This window comes from Polistes fuscatus, unplaced genomic scaffold (genome assembly GCF_010416935.1).
Source record: "Polistes fuscatus isolate 324 unplaced genomic scaffold, CU_Pfus_HIC Scaffold128, whole genome shotgun sequence".
Lineage (NCBI taxonomy): Eukaryota > Metazoa > Arthropoda > Insecta > Hymenoptera > Vespidae > Polistes > Polistes fuscatus.
Window position 1 is genome coordinate 14,149 of NW_025113029.1, and position 15,413 is coordinate 29,561.

The window sequence follows — 15,413 nt, forward strand, 5'->3', positions numbered from 1 at the left end:
GGTAAACTTTGAGAAAGCATCTACAACTACAAATATATGTCGATAACTCTTCTTTGTAGAAGGCAGCGGTCCTAGATGGTCTATGTGATAGGTATCAAGGGGCACTTCCCCTTTATCTATGGGATTCAGATATCCTTCTTTTCTACCTTGTTTACTTTCGGCTAATATACACGCAACACAGTTTCGAATAACATTTTCTATTTTCATTTTAACATTTGGAATCCAATAATCTTTTCGAATTAATGCCTCTGTTTTACTTACAGAAAAATGACCAACCTCATGCGCTTGACGAATTATTTGTAAACACATCTGTTTCGGAACTACTAATTTAAAATCATCATCAACTTCTTTGAACAACAAATCTCCTCGCATTTCGTATCCATTAATTTTTCCGTCTTTAGTTAAATCTATTATTTTTTGTACATCACTATCGCTCCGCTGAGCCTGTCTTAAGCGATTCATTAATCCATTTTTACTTTCTTCAATAATCATACAAGATGGTAACGGCTGACGACTTAAAGCATCTACATGCAGCATATTTTTTCCTGGACGATGCTCGATAACATAATTAAAATCTTGTAAAAAGAAAACCCACCTAGCAATTCGCACGCATAAATCTTTTTTTCCCATCGTAAGAGCAAAAGCGCGACAATCCGTAATAATTTTAAAAGAAATTCCCAATAGGTAAACTCTAAATTTCTTAAGCGCTTTAATTATTGCAAGTACTTCCAACTCGTAACTTGTGTATTTCTTTTCTGCCGGTGTAGTCTTACCACTAGCATAAAAAATAGGGTGCCACGCGTTATCTTTCTCGCTCTTTTGTAACAATATCGCTCCATACCCATGCATACTCGCGTCAGTGTGTAACTGTGTCTCTGCACCAACCCTATACAAACTCAACACCGGTTTCTCGACTAATATTTCTTTCAATTGAATGAATGCGTTCTCTTGTTCCTCACCAAACGTAAACTTAGCATCCAATTTCAACAAATCTGTCAACGGTCTAGCTATTAACGAATAATGTGGTATAAATTTCCTAAAGTAGCCACTTAGACCTAAAAAACTTTGAACCTGTCGAATGTTCGTTGGCGTGGGAAAATTTTTAACAGCCTCAGTCTTACGTTCAGATGGTCGTATCCTTCCATTCTCTATTATATGGCCTAGAAATTCGACCCTACTTTGTAAAAAGGAACACTTCTTCCAGTTTATCTGCAAACCTGCTTGACTAGCAGTATCTAACACGATTTTCAATCTTTCTAATCCGTCATCACTATTAATTGATGGTATAATCAAATCATCTAAATATGTTAATACTATTTTCTGGCGAGTCAAATCTCTAAAAACTGCATTTATATATTTTTGAAATACGGATGGCGAATTACAAAGTCCAAAAGGAACTTTTAAAAATTCATAGTGTCCATCAGGAACTATAAACGCGGTGTATTTTCGACTTTCTTCTTCTATCGACACGTGAAAGAATCCATTCTTTAAATCAAGAGTACTAAAGTAATTAGCGCCCTGCAACTGATCTAACTGATCTTCTATAAGAGGCAAAGGATAACGATCTTTAACTATCTTTTGATTTAATTTTCTATAATCAACACACAATCTAAATGAACCGTCTCGTTTTTCCACTAAAACTATCGGACTTGCATATTCAGAAAGAGATGGTTGTACGATACCTTCTTCCATCCACTCTTGTATCTGTTGATTTACAATATCTTTTTGGGATTGGGAAAGCCGTCTCGCCCTTTGATATACCGGTTCGTTATCCTTAACTACGATAGACATTTTAACACCGATATCTTTTGTTTTCCTAGGATTATAATCAGCAACTAAATTCTTAATTTCTTGTTGACATTTAACATCGTTTACATGATCTACTTCTATTTCCAGAGACTTTTCAATAAGATCTATTTTAAATATTTCTGAGCGATCTAAATCGTTACCTGCTTTCGGTGTAATAATAGCGTTTCCGTCTTTAATTGCTACATCGACCGTACTGAGAAAATCGATTCCTAATATCAACTTTTGACTCATAACTGTATTCGGTACTACACGCATTAGAACTACATATAAATTATTGTCAATTGTTAACCGTGCATAGTATTCACCTATTGTTGTATTTGTGCCTCCACCTACACCACTAAATTTCAATTCTCTATCCATTAACCGTGGAGATCCTAACTCTATGTATTGATCAAAACGCATAAGACATATATCGCTACCTGTATCAATCAATGCCTTGATGCAACAATTATTCACTCGAACGTCAATAACGCACTTCTTTTCTTGAATTCTAAATGTGTTTAAACTTTCTTTTACTACGGGATATTTCTTCGGACAATTCGATGCAATGTGTCCTCGCTCTTTGCAATTGTAGCACGTTGGTCCTTCCTTCTTTTTTGGACAACTATCAGCCATATGGTCAAATGATCCACAAGTAAAACAACTTCTTGTCTGCTTCGTAGATTTTCACCCTCCCGTATTCCAATTCTTCATGTTGTAAGGTCTTCTAACGAATCTCGTATCACCCGGAATTCGATTCTTTTCCTGCAAGGTCACTCCTTCGAAAGCTTCTAGGATATCTGCCTTCGTTCGTAACCTATTTATCTTAGCTTGGTTTTTAAGATTTGCATCTGGAATACCTTCGATGATATAATCTACAATTTCATCTTCATGAATCGGAACTTTGTTTCCGAGTATCACCTTGTTGTGAACGTACTCACGAAATGACTCATCTTTTCTCCAAACACGCTCTTCAAAAATTTTTCGTAGAACTATACGATTTTGCCGATGACAAAATGTGCTTCTTAAATCGGCTAGCAATTCCTCAATGGGTATTGTGACATAATCTGATTTTGAATAGAACCATTCAAGTGCCTTCTCTTTTAATCTCATGCTGATTAACATACGCACTTGATTATCGTTGAGACTATATGTTGCTCGTAACATTCTCAGCTGTCTTTCCCAATTTTCGTATTCACCCATTTCTCCCTTAAAAACATTCAAAAGGTCAGCAACAAGCCTTATATCAACCCTTTCTCTAAAATCTGGATTACTGTAACTTTGTTCTTGCGTTTCAACCAATTGTCGTCGCTCTGTACTAATACTTGCACCGCGAAGACTTCTAACCAATTCTAACTCACGTCGTACGAGTTTCAATTCTTCCTCCAGTAAATGCTTATCATTTCTTCTAACTTCTTCTTCGCAATTATCATTCAAAAATCTCCCTACATCTTCAGCATCAGGGAATCTTACTTCTTCACACACAACGCGTGGAGCTGTATTTGTTACGTTCTTCTGAGCCCACGCTTCCGACGGATCAACTTCTCTCAACCGTTGTATTAATTCGGTTTTCGTTCCTGAAGTGCTACATCCTAATTCTTTGCACTTCTCCTTGAGTTCAGCAATCGTAGTGTTATTCTGTGACTTCGACATCTTATAAATCTTTTCAACGAACCGACAAACCAAAAACTGTGTCCAACCTCGATCTTTAATACAGGATTAACCAACGCTGTATAACTTACACGAGGGTGCTACACACTACTTCACACGACACGAAAATTGACAAAATATGCTTAACCTCGATCTTTAATACAGACTTAACCAACGCTGTATAACTTACACGAGGATGCTACACACTACTTCACACGACACGAAAATACAACACCAGCAATTACAAAAATTACACTCACTCACGGCTTACTTTTTACTCAATCCCGGCTGAACCCCCAAAATTTGTAGGATGTTTAAATTATAAAAAATAGTGAGGAGTTCGATCAGAAGTAACAATTTATTAATATAACACTAACTCTTGATTATACAGTAGCTGGACTTACACTGAACTCGGTTCGAACCGAAACGCTCCTCTTTTATATTCCTCTTATCGCTCTAGAAACCCCTCGGTCCTTCTCGAATATTCATCTATTTATCCACGAGAAACATCGAGTGGTTTCCATGCGACGAAACATGAAACGCATTTCTCACGTGATATCGCCCAAACAAACGAATGCCGGAAAGAGAAAGTTTCTTTTCTTTATTTCCTATCCTTCATATATATATATATATATATATGAGTGTGTGTCGAGAGCCTATGGTAGGGAGCTACAATTGTAGCCAGCATACGTGAGCACGTTCAGTTGGTAGAGAGCAAGCGGCTAGTCGTAACACTTAGAATGTAAGAAATTAATCTAGGATTATAATAAAGAGTTATTTTTAGAGTTTATTAACCCACAACTATTTTATTTAATCCACCTAACATCAACACGCTTAAATGCTAGCTATTTGCTAATTAAAAAACTATACTTGCTAACTTTTTTAAATTATTACTTAATTAGTTATTGATCATTTAAAATGTAGAACCTTGTTTTTTATTTCTAAATAAAGCAACGTAGTTTAAAACAACCAAAAAAATGAATAAGTACGGTAATTGCTAACTAATTCCTCAATAAAAGTGCATAATTGCTAACTTTATTAAATAATTATTTATTTAGTTATTTATAATTACAAATTTGAAAATGTTTTTTCTCATTTCTAAACAAAGCAATGAAATTTTTTGGTGTTTTTTGTTTTCAATAAATTGCTCAGATTTTCTTTGTCCGGCTCCTTAACTTTTATTAATCAAATATTTAATTAGTTATTAATAATTGAAAAAACAAAAATGTTTTTTCTTATTTCTAGGCAAAGCAATGAAGTTTTTAAGTGTTTTTTTTTGTCAATAATTACTCACTTTTTGTTTGTCCAGCGCCTCAACTTCATTTTGTTAAATATTTTTTACTTATCGTAATTAATTGAAAGTAATTTTTACACTTTGAATAATTATGAAATGGTGACGTCATGAGTGGGAGATATGTTATATGCATACGCAACCACAATTCAAGGCGTAAGCACACTTTGAAGAAAAATAAAAGTAACATTGGTATACCTGTAGGGAATATATTTAAAGTTGATTTTCAAAGTAACTACCTATAGGGTAGTGAAAAAAAAAATTATAATTTACAAAATATTTACCTATTATTTATACATTAAAAACGATTAACCTTTTTTTTTCACTATCCTACAGGTTGTTACTTCGGAATTATTTTTAATTATTTACGATAAATAAAAAATAATTAATAATATAAAGTTATGGAGCCGGACAAACAAAAGGTGAGCAATTTATTGAAAACAAAAAAAAACTAAAAAACTTCATTACTTTTCTTATAAATGAAAAAAAACTTTTCCACATATTCAATTACCGATGACTAATTATATAATTAATTAAAAATGTAAGCAATTAATGTTTTTCAATTAGCAAATAGCGAGCAATTAAATGCATATATTCATTTGTTTCAGCTGTTGAGAAAACTACGTTGCTTTATTTAGAAATAAAAAAAAAAGTTTTCACATATTTAATTATAAATAACTAATTAAATAATTAATTCAAAAAAGTTAGCAATTATGGATTTTGAACTAGCAAATAACTAGCAATTAAAAGCACTCATTAGTTTTTTTCAGCTGTTAAAGTTTTATACTAACTTTTTAATACTACTTCGTTAATAGAATAGTCGCAGGTTAGTATAACTGCTTTCTGCGGTAGTCGTAACATGGTCCCAAGGTGATTGACGATGTAGCGGAAGGAACCAGAAACTTAAATTCTTTTAGTTCAAACACTGATAGTAACGACTATTTATATGTAACATTTATTTTATTCATAAACTATTACAGAACTAGAGAGCAGATAACGAGAATTCGTTGTTGATCGAGCCCGTGTAACTTTTTAATTCATTTCTTCATTTATCATAACGGAAGAAGAAAGTCTTTGTAACTATGGAAGCATTAACGTTTCTCATAGAAACGTTGTTAGCTGTGATAGAGTGCCAGCGCTAAAGTAGCTTGGCAAAAGAATGAGCGGTGAGGATAGCGGTGCTAATCGTCGTATAGGATAAAGTAGAAATCTGCTTATCGACAGCAGGCCGTTACAGTACTCCCCCCGAGCGACTTAGGCTATCAGAAGTCGTTTTAGCGTCGAGATCGGCTGTCGTTGTTGCCCTCCATGGTCGGGGTGATGTCCGTTTGCTCAGTGGCCTCGAAGAAAGCTGGTTTGTGTCGCTCTGTCGACGGTTTTCCATTAACGTTGACGCGGAAAACGCTATCCGATATCCTTTCCAACACTTCGAACGGGACTCGTAGGGTTGACAAAGCCGTTCTGAAGAACCACCGACCCTGACAAACACGTGGGTGCAGGAATGCAGAGTCTTATGCGAAAACGCCCTATCCTTGGAGTGATACGCAGCTGGTGCTGACCAAACTGGACGCATTTTCTCCCGAAGAGGCTCGAGGAATATCTGCGGACCGTTAGCAAGTTCATCACTGAAGAAGTATTCGCCAGGAAGCCTTAGCGTCGTCCCGTAAACGAGCTCTGCTGCTGTTGCTCGAAGGTCTTCCTTGAAGCTGGTGCGTAGGCCTAGCAAGACGACGGGAAGAACGTCGACCCAGTCTTGTGTACCGTAGCACATGATTGCAGCTTTAAGCGAACGGTGCCATCACTATATCATCCCATTGAAGGCAGGATGATACGCGGCTGTCCGAGTACGTTGGCAACCTAAAAGTTTCGTCAAAGCTTGAAAAAAGGTAGATTCGAAATGCGAACCTCGGTCTGTGGTCACGATGGCGAGTGCTCTGAAGCGAGCGACCCAACCGCTGAGGAATGCCTTCGTGACGCTATCGGCTGACATATCGGCTATGGGGATGGCTTCCGGCCACCTGGTGTACCGATCAATCATCGTAAGGCAGTAGCGGTAACCTCTCGATAATGGCAGTTGTCCAACGATATCAATATGGACATAATGGAAACGTGTGTCTGGTATTGCAATTCGTTCCGGAGCGGTCTTCGTGTGTCGTTGAATCTTGCTGCGTTGGCACAGCAGACAGGTGCGTACCCAACGGGTAATATCGCTGTTCATGCCGGGCCAGACGAACCGTTGCGCTATTTACCTCTTAGTAGAACGTGCGCTGAAATGTGCCAGGTTGTGCGAAGTATCAAAGATGCGTTTTCGCAGCGTCTGCGGAACGTATGGTCGGACATCCGTTCCAGAGACGTCGCAGTAAATGTCTGTCTCGGTGTTACCGACGCGTTACTTTCGTAGAACGAGAGACGTTGTTGCTCCAGGATCAATCAGGGCAGCGAGTTCCTCGTCTCTCGCTTGATGTTCTGCCAAGTCCTGTGTGTGAACAACGACAGGCATGCTAATTTCCTCTACTCTGGAGAGCGCGTCCGCGACTGTATTCTCGTCGCCTGCGACATGGATGATATTGGTGGTTAACTGCCCAATATAGTCCAAATGTCGTGGTTGTCGTGGTGACGTCTTGCTCGCCTTCTGTCGAAATGCGAAAATTAATGGTTAATGATCAGTCTTTATTATTAGGTGTCGTCCTTCGACCAAGAATCGGAAGAATTTGAGGCTGCTATAAATAGCCTGTAGCTCTCTTTCGTAAGTCGAATATCTTGTCTGCGTTTTCGAGAGCTTTTTCGAGAAGAAACCTTAAGGTTGAAATTGATACCCACTCCGTTGCTGCAAGACTGCCCCTATAGCGTTGTCGGAGGCGTCCGTCTGCAGGATCAGCGGTGCATCTGCAATAGGATGTGCAAGTAGTGATGCTTCAGCGAGTTGTCGTTTGCACGCATCGAACGCGCGCTCTGCGTCCGGAGCCCATTCGATAAGTCGCCTGTCCCTCTTCCTGGCGCCTACCAGATAGGCGTGAAGTGGTGCCTGCACCGATGCGGCGTGCGGAATAAAACGACGATAAAAGTTAACAATTCCCAGGAATCTTCGTAGGTAGATGATGTCCTCGGGTCTTGGATACTGTTGGATGGCATACACACGCTCCTCCACTGGACGTGTACCTTGCGCGTTGATTTTGTAACCGAGGTACTGGACCTCGCGGGCACCGAAGGTGCATTTGAATACGTTGACAGAGAGGCCGAAATCGCGTAATCTCTCGAATAACGCGCGAAGATGCCCTGTGTGCTCCTCCGGCGTTGACGACGCTACCAAGATATCGTCGATGTAGCAGTAGTTAAAATCTAATCCTCTCAACGCGCTCTCCATAAAACGCTGAAAAGTCTGTGCTGCGTTCCAGAGTCCGAAGAGCATGAAGTTAAATTCAAAAGGCCAAACGGCGTGATGACGGCTGTGTTTGGGCTATTTTCCGGAGCTACTGGAATCTGATGATATGCGCGTTCTAAATCGATAACTCTAAATATCGTGCAACTATTTAAACTATGCGCGAAATCATGCAAATGTGGAATGGATAACGGTCTGGTTCCCACAGATTAAAGAATCAGGACTCCACCAAAAAACATGGAAATTTGGTTCTTTTTGACTAGATTCTGCGTAGAAAAATATTAACGTGAAATTCTACGAAGTATTTTTCATCTGTCGTTAAACGTAAATGTACATTGCATTTAATCATTTCATTTTCGGAATTCCCTTACATCCAGGATTTTTGCAGCGTCTTCTGTTGTCCGTAAAAGATTGACCAATGTACTACTTCGTCTTTTCGTACGTTTTGTATTGTTTGTACTGTATTTGGTCTTCTTTTTATATTTTTATTTAATTGTTTATCTACATTGATAAAAACAGAAAACTCTCTTTTCTTATGGATTCCATTGTGCTCCTTACATAAATAAAATGCAATATTAGTTTTAAATTTCAACGATTTATATTTATTTCTGGGGCTTTTTTTCCGTAAAAATCTATCATTCTTGTATCTTTATAGCTCTTCCGCAATAAAACTGATAAACATGGTTAGAAATTATTCGCTGCAACAAATTCCACAACTTGTTTTGACATTTGACAGAACACACAAGCTTTATCCTAAATAAAGAGAAATGTCTCTACAACAAAAAAATGTTTAGCTTGCTTCTATTGCAGATAGCTTATACAATATTTATTTTGTTATTTCAGGTTGATGGTATTAGCAACAATCATTAATATTGGTTTTAGTTGTCTCGGAAACATTATAGAATTAAGATTTTTATTCCATCTCGTTAAAAAAAACTAAAATTATTTGGAAGAATGCCGAAAAATTATCATGTCACCTAAAAGTAACACTGGCTCATAAAGGGTTAATATGTAGTCTATATCAATTTCTGTCCTCTCGTGTTTTTGTAGGTTATTTTGTGTTGCGGTTTATGGGGGTAGAACGTGTTGTAAATGGGTAGCTCGTTCCTGACACAGAAGTTAGTTAGACTGTCCCCATTGCCATTGGTGGTATTCTCATTAAAACAGTTTTTTATTCCATTGACTATCATATTACCGATCCTTGCATTGAAGTTACCAAGTATTACAGTCACATTTTTCCTATGTATGTTGTCTAGGTGCGCTTGCATCGGTTCATGGAATTCCTCTTTCTTTTTTTGTGTTTTGGTAAAATCTGGACCATATGCACTAATTATGTGTGTCGGTATCTTCTTTTGGAACTGTAGCGTTACCTGTAGTATCCTGTCGCTGATATATTTGGACTCTGTTGAGGAAAATAAAAAAAAGTGAGATGGACGCCGAGCACTTTACAATAGACAGGTTAATTTTAAATATTTCAATTACAAACAGGTGGTTGTCACGTGTTACTGTAAGTGAGACGTGTGAGAAGTCGGTTTTTAGTAGAGTGAGACGACTCAAGAGAGGTTCTGGATTTTAATTATCCCCTGAGCAAGGCTTCGAGAGATTGTAATAATCCCTTGAGTGGTCAAAAAAATGGTATGAGATCGACAATGAGCAAACAGAGATTTCTTTCCGGTGAGCACATTGTACGCGTAAGAAAACTTCGATTGTAATGGCTGCCGGAGAAGCCGGCGTTACGGAGAGTCTTCAACAGTCGCTGGGGTACGAGGCGTTTCTTCATCGCGCGATAACTATCGTGTGGCGCCTTCCGTTGGGAAAGCTCGTTCCCAAACAGACTCTAATACGTTATTTTCGACTTTCTCGAGTACCAGTAGGCTTACTTGAGTTGGCATTTTCATTTTTGTTTTTTTTGCTATAAACAAGATGTACTTTCTATATTTGATGTTTCACTTGCCTTTTTTTTTGGTTTTGGGAAAAGCACAGATATCTAGTCTGTGTTTTTCTATTTCTCCCAGTACTTCCTGGTCTTTAATGTCTATGGAAGTTACATTCCAGCATCCTATTCTAAACGTTTTTATTTTTCATTTCTTTCGTATTCCTTTTTCTCCTTACTATGTCGTCATCATTATTTTCCGTCCTATACGAGACTACATTTTTAATTCTTCTAAGAGCGCTTTATTCTTTTTTAACGAGGGTAGGTTTCTAGCCTCACGCTCGAATCCTCCTATTTAGTCTGGGATTTTGACCAGCTAGTTATTAACTGGGCGGATTTCCAAACCTAAGAAAATTTTAGTAACCTTAGAAAAATTTTAATTTAAAACAAGTGCGTATTTAGATATGAGAATTTCAGACACGTGCGTGTTTTTAACGATTTATAAAATTATATTTTAAATATGAGTATTTTTCATTTTAAATATGTCTGCTATCTGCTTAATTAAAACCTTTAATTTTCTATACTATTTATATTAACATTGAAAATACAGAGTGTTTTAAATTTTTTTAAATATAAATATTTGTTATTATATTTTGCTATTCCATAGGAGTATAACTTCTTCCGTGCGTACATAAATACATACTTCCGTGTTTTTTTATTTGGTTTTTTTGTGGTAATAATAAACCTTTCCTTGATTACGTGACTATTTGATGAGGAAAATATCGAGCGTAGAGGATAAAAAAAATGACTTTGGACGAAACAATATTAAAGTTTCAAGAAAGCTTGAGAATGATCAAATAACCTTTTTGATCGACAGACGCCTTGAATCGGTACTCCAATGGTTTTTCTTGTCGTGGAAAAATGCCTTCAAAGGTGAATGTTGGAAATCGTTTATTTGTTAGGAATGAGGATAGGTGAAATCAATTAAAATATATTTTTTGAGCCCAGTCAGTACTGAAAAGTATACATTATTTGGCTCGTCAGGGAAGAGTCTTTCGGCATAAAAACCCTGGTTAAAGTATACAGATTTCGATGAATGTTGAGTTAGCTTGCTTATCGGCAGCTATCAAAGGTGATGATATATCAAAGGCAGAATAGAATTCTGACCACGTGTGCCTTCTTCCTTTGTGGCTTGTAGTGCTTCGCTGATATCTTCGTTGCGCAGAAATGTAGCTCTCTTCGAAGTGACGGCTCGCAGTTATCGTGGTAGAATATGACGAAGCGCGAGAACACACAGCTTTTATAGAAAAAGGCGATGCAAAGTGCAGGCCATTTGCCGAATAGACAAATACCGTAGCTGTCGATGCATATGATTGGCCTAATAGAAGTGGTGGGAGAACGCGCGCTAGAAGAACGAAGGCGCCCTTACAAAAGAATCGCGGTGCTCCTTTGTTTTTATCACTGAACTGCGATGCTTCCTTATCGCTATGTCTAGCTGTTTTAGATTATTATTTAAGGACATCCCTTCATAGCCTTATGTCGCATGACTAAATTGTCCCTTCTGCATTTCGAGAGTAATCCAGTCGCTGAAAACTCTTGTGTTTTTGGACAAAACTATGTGTATATACGTATACGTTAGTGGAAAATGTGTTTCGTAAAACAAGTGAATAACTTAAGTCGAAAAGAGGCGAAAAGAGCCATAAACGTCGAGAAACAATGTAATTTTACTATATACTAATACTAATTTTATTCTTTAATGTACACTTTTAACCTTTCATATTTCGATACATTTCATTTAATTTTTCGTTTCATATACGATATTATTATTATCTTTTTCCAAACTAAGTTACAAAATTTGCATATATAAAGAAGAAACAACGAGAAAGAGAAGAGACTGATTAAAAGTAGGTAACCCTATACTCAACGAAACTTACATAACTCTTGTACAATTTTACAGAATTTTTAATCATAGTTATAAAGATATTGTTCAAATTCCCGTTTTTCCTTTTCTTGTGGATTCCCTTCATCAATTCGTTGCTAAATAATTTTAAACACAGTCATAATTAATGAGATATAAAACTTGCATATAAAAATAATAGTAATATATATATAATAATAATTATAATTAATACCAGTGAAAATTATAATAATTATACTATGGTAAGAGAGTTGATCGAAACAAAAAATAGATAATGTCATTATTGACATAAAAATAAAATTAATTACCTCGTTGTCGGTCTCCCCAAGATATTTTTCTCGTTGTCATTTGGGGAATTATCTATTAATATTTGGCGAACAGCGATTACTGAAGAGTCTGTGCAAAGTAAAGCATTTAGTCGTTTTAAGAACCATGACATCTTTGTGTAATATAAATTTTTGAATTTGGTCTCAGCTAGTGTATTTCCCACAAAATTAGGCAATAATATAAATAAACCATGAAGGGAAGATTCTTTTCTTTTTTTGCATAATTTTTCCACTTTAGTGTCTCTTAAGCTATCTTCGTCTAAGTCGAGCGAGGAGAAAATGAAGAATTTTACGTATGATTGACAGTGCTTTCTGCTATATGTATCGAGTATTTCAGTAACTTTAAAATACTTTAACGAAGAAATTGACGAATCTATCTTCGTTCTCTGTAAATCGAATATACCATCGAGTTGACCTATAGTTAAAGCTTCTTTAAATATTTTGTCAAAGCTTGTGGCATTGTTTAAGTCATCCTCTTGTCGAACAATGATCGTTGCTCCATATTCGCGCCATTTAAGGACCAAATTTTCGTTACTTTGTTTTGACATATTAGAAACAATGATAAATTTTCTAGCTCCCTGCTCGATCATCCATTCGATCAGTACTTTTCCAAAGATATTAAAACCGTCGATAACGAGGTAGCATTATCGCTATGAAAGAAAAGTTGAGGAATGAAGTTAGAGAATTTTTTTTCTTCTTGCAAGTTGACCAAAACCTGTAAAAAAATACATTCGTATCATACTTGTCAACAAATCGAACGTATTATTTCATAAAGTTTATACATAATTAATTACCTTTCCGTAACGTTCACAAGCCTTAATTTTTCTTTCTTCTGTTGCTCCCTGAATCATAATTCTTCGTGATATAATTGGTTTTATTATACCCGTTTGTAGAGCTTTTCTCATCAATTCCGCTAATTCTCTCCTTCTTTTTTGTGGTAACTTAATAAGGTCTTGTAAACAGTAACTATATACACTTATGAACCGTATTAAATTAGATAGTGGTAATGGATTGTAATTAGGCCCTTTAAAATCGTAAATCATTACCAAATGTTTTATATTTTTAACAATGTCCAAACAACTTTCCATATCGTCTAAGATGGAATAGTTTGCAACTACAAAATCAAAACCTTTGCCTTTCGTAATATGCATAATATTAATTGTATATTCTTCAACTTTGATAATATTAGACTTTGGTAAACTTGGTCGCAACGACTCGATCACCCTTTTTTCTGCATCCGTTTCGTAAGTAGTGTAAACATCAAAATTATAAGATAAGGATAAATTTATGAGAGCCTGTCCTACGTCACTAGCACCATAATGTACTAACACAGTTTTAATTTTTTTAAACCTCCAATTATCCGAATGCAAAATGCAGAAAGCTGCCAAATATGCTTGGGGAATTGTTGAAGCATCTTCGAAGCTCATAGTGTCTGGAATAATCCAAGTAAAATCTGGATCGGCTGAAATTTCATTACTTATAGTAAAATTATCAACTAGTCCCATTACTCTACGACCTTTCTCATCTGTCCCTGAATATTCTGTAATAGATATCTGTGATTCTAGGCTGACATCATTTTTTAACCAATATTCGTATGCACCTAAGTCAAATGCAGAACATTTTACTTTCACCATCCTATTATTTTTTTCTTTAATCAATGATAATTTTTCCATCCATACTAATGAGCCTGATTTATTAATTTTCGCTTGCCAACGCATAGAAGAAGTAGACTTTACTCGCAATGGCATCCATCTGTATGTGCCTCATACCCCGTTTGGGGCTAATAACTTTTCACGAAGATTAAGTTTTATTTGTGATTCATAGAATTCATTTTAAAGTGAGAATTTCGGTGACTTAGCATCTTGTAGATCAAAAATTTGAAGTTTTTAATACGCCGGTTCTCCTTTTATATCTCGAAGTATCTCAAATATATCATTATCGATAATAGTGTTAACCACAAATATAACATTGTCGTATTTTGTGTCTTGTAAGCAGATTTTTAACCTATCTAAACAGTTTTCGTGGTTCTTAACGACAACAGTTTTTCCTAAATTTTTCTTTATGTAAAAGAAGAGCTGTACGACAGAGAGCAATTTTTATTTTCAGGACGATGTTTAATCCCACATTTGTTAATACAGAAATCGCATTATCTTCCTCTTTTGTTTCAATGATTGTCAATAAAAATGATTCTTTACCGAGAGTACTAATAAGTCTTCTTACATCGGTATAATGCGCGTTATTTATAATCGTTAAAATATAATTTTCATGAATTGTCTTATAAAGCAACTCTCTAGCAATTAATTTTATATTGAAATTTTTCCTCGTCCTTTTTATGATATTCTCGAGAAAATCCAAAATATTCTCATTTTTCTTTTTTGACTCATTCGTTAACAATATCTTTTCTTCACTGTTCATGCTAATATTTTTGGAAATTAATCCTAGTACTGCGTTTAACACGTCGTCGATATCCATCTTTGTTTTATTGATATTCTGGATAAACCGAAGTTCATCCGCGACAATTTTCCAATTCCTGTTTTTAAATATTATCTTTAAATTGGATTCCACTCATTGCAATTCCGGGGCAAGCAATTACGTTTTTTTAAACTTCATCGGTAAAGCTACGAAAAAAAATCAGTATAGTTCATATAGTTTGTTAAACTATGATACATTACATTATTTTTTGTCGAAACATTTATAAACACGATATTTAAATAAGTGATCAGAAAAATGTTTTTTAGTAATATAACAAGTTTGATGTACGAGCATATTTGGTGTAAAAACTATTTTTATGTCGTTTAAAAAAAATATACGTATTAACTTCTTGTCTACTAGACATTTTTGTTTTAACAAATTGTCTATTGTAACATTTCCTAATTGTAAATGTTAGTACTTATACGTTAAAAAATTGCTGCAGATTATTATTGTTAAGGAACAGTCATAAATAATGTATTATCAAAGCATAATTTAATAAATAATATTAATTTTATTTTTTTATTCTTTGATTGTAAATAAAGAAAATTAAAATTTATTTATTTTAGTCCAAAAATGCTCTTAAGATTCTTCACATTTATTTCAGTTTTTATTTACGTGGTAAAGAATTTGAAGAGTTTTTGAACTTTTGGTCTATATTGTATCTTAATAATCACGAGTAAGTTAATATTAGGTTTCAAATTCTTACCATAGTTTCC

General features: G+C 35.5%; 1 protein-coding gene across 1 annotated transcript; it reads right to left on the reverse strand.

Moving 5' to 3' along the window:
• Nucleotides 1-5,960: 5,960 nt before the first annotated feature.
• Nucleotides 5,961-6,500, reverse strand: LOC122513668. Its single transcript, XM_043630081.1, has one exon. The coding sequence runs from the start codon at nucleotides 6,498-6,500 to the stop codon at nucleotides 5,961-5,963; it is 540 nt and encodes a 179-aa protein (XP_043486016.1).
• Between the last annotated feature and the right edge of the window lie 8,913 nt (nucleotides 6,501-15,413).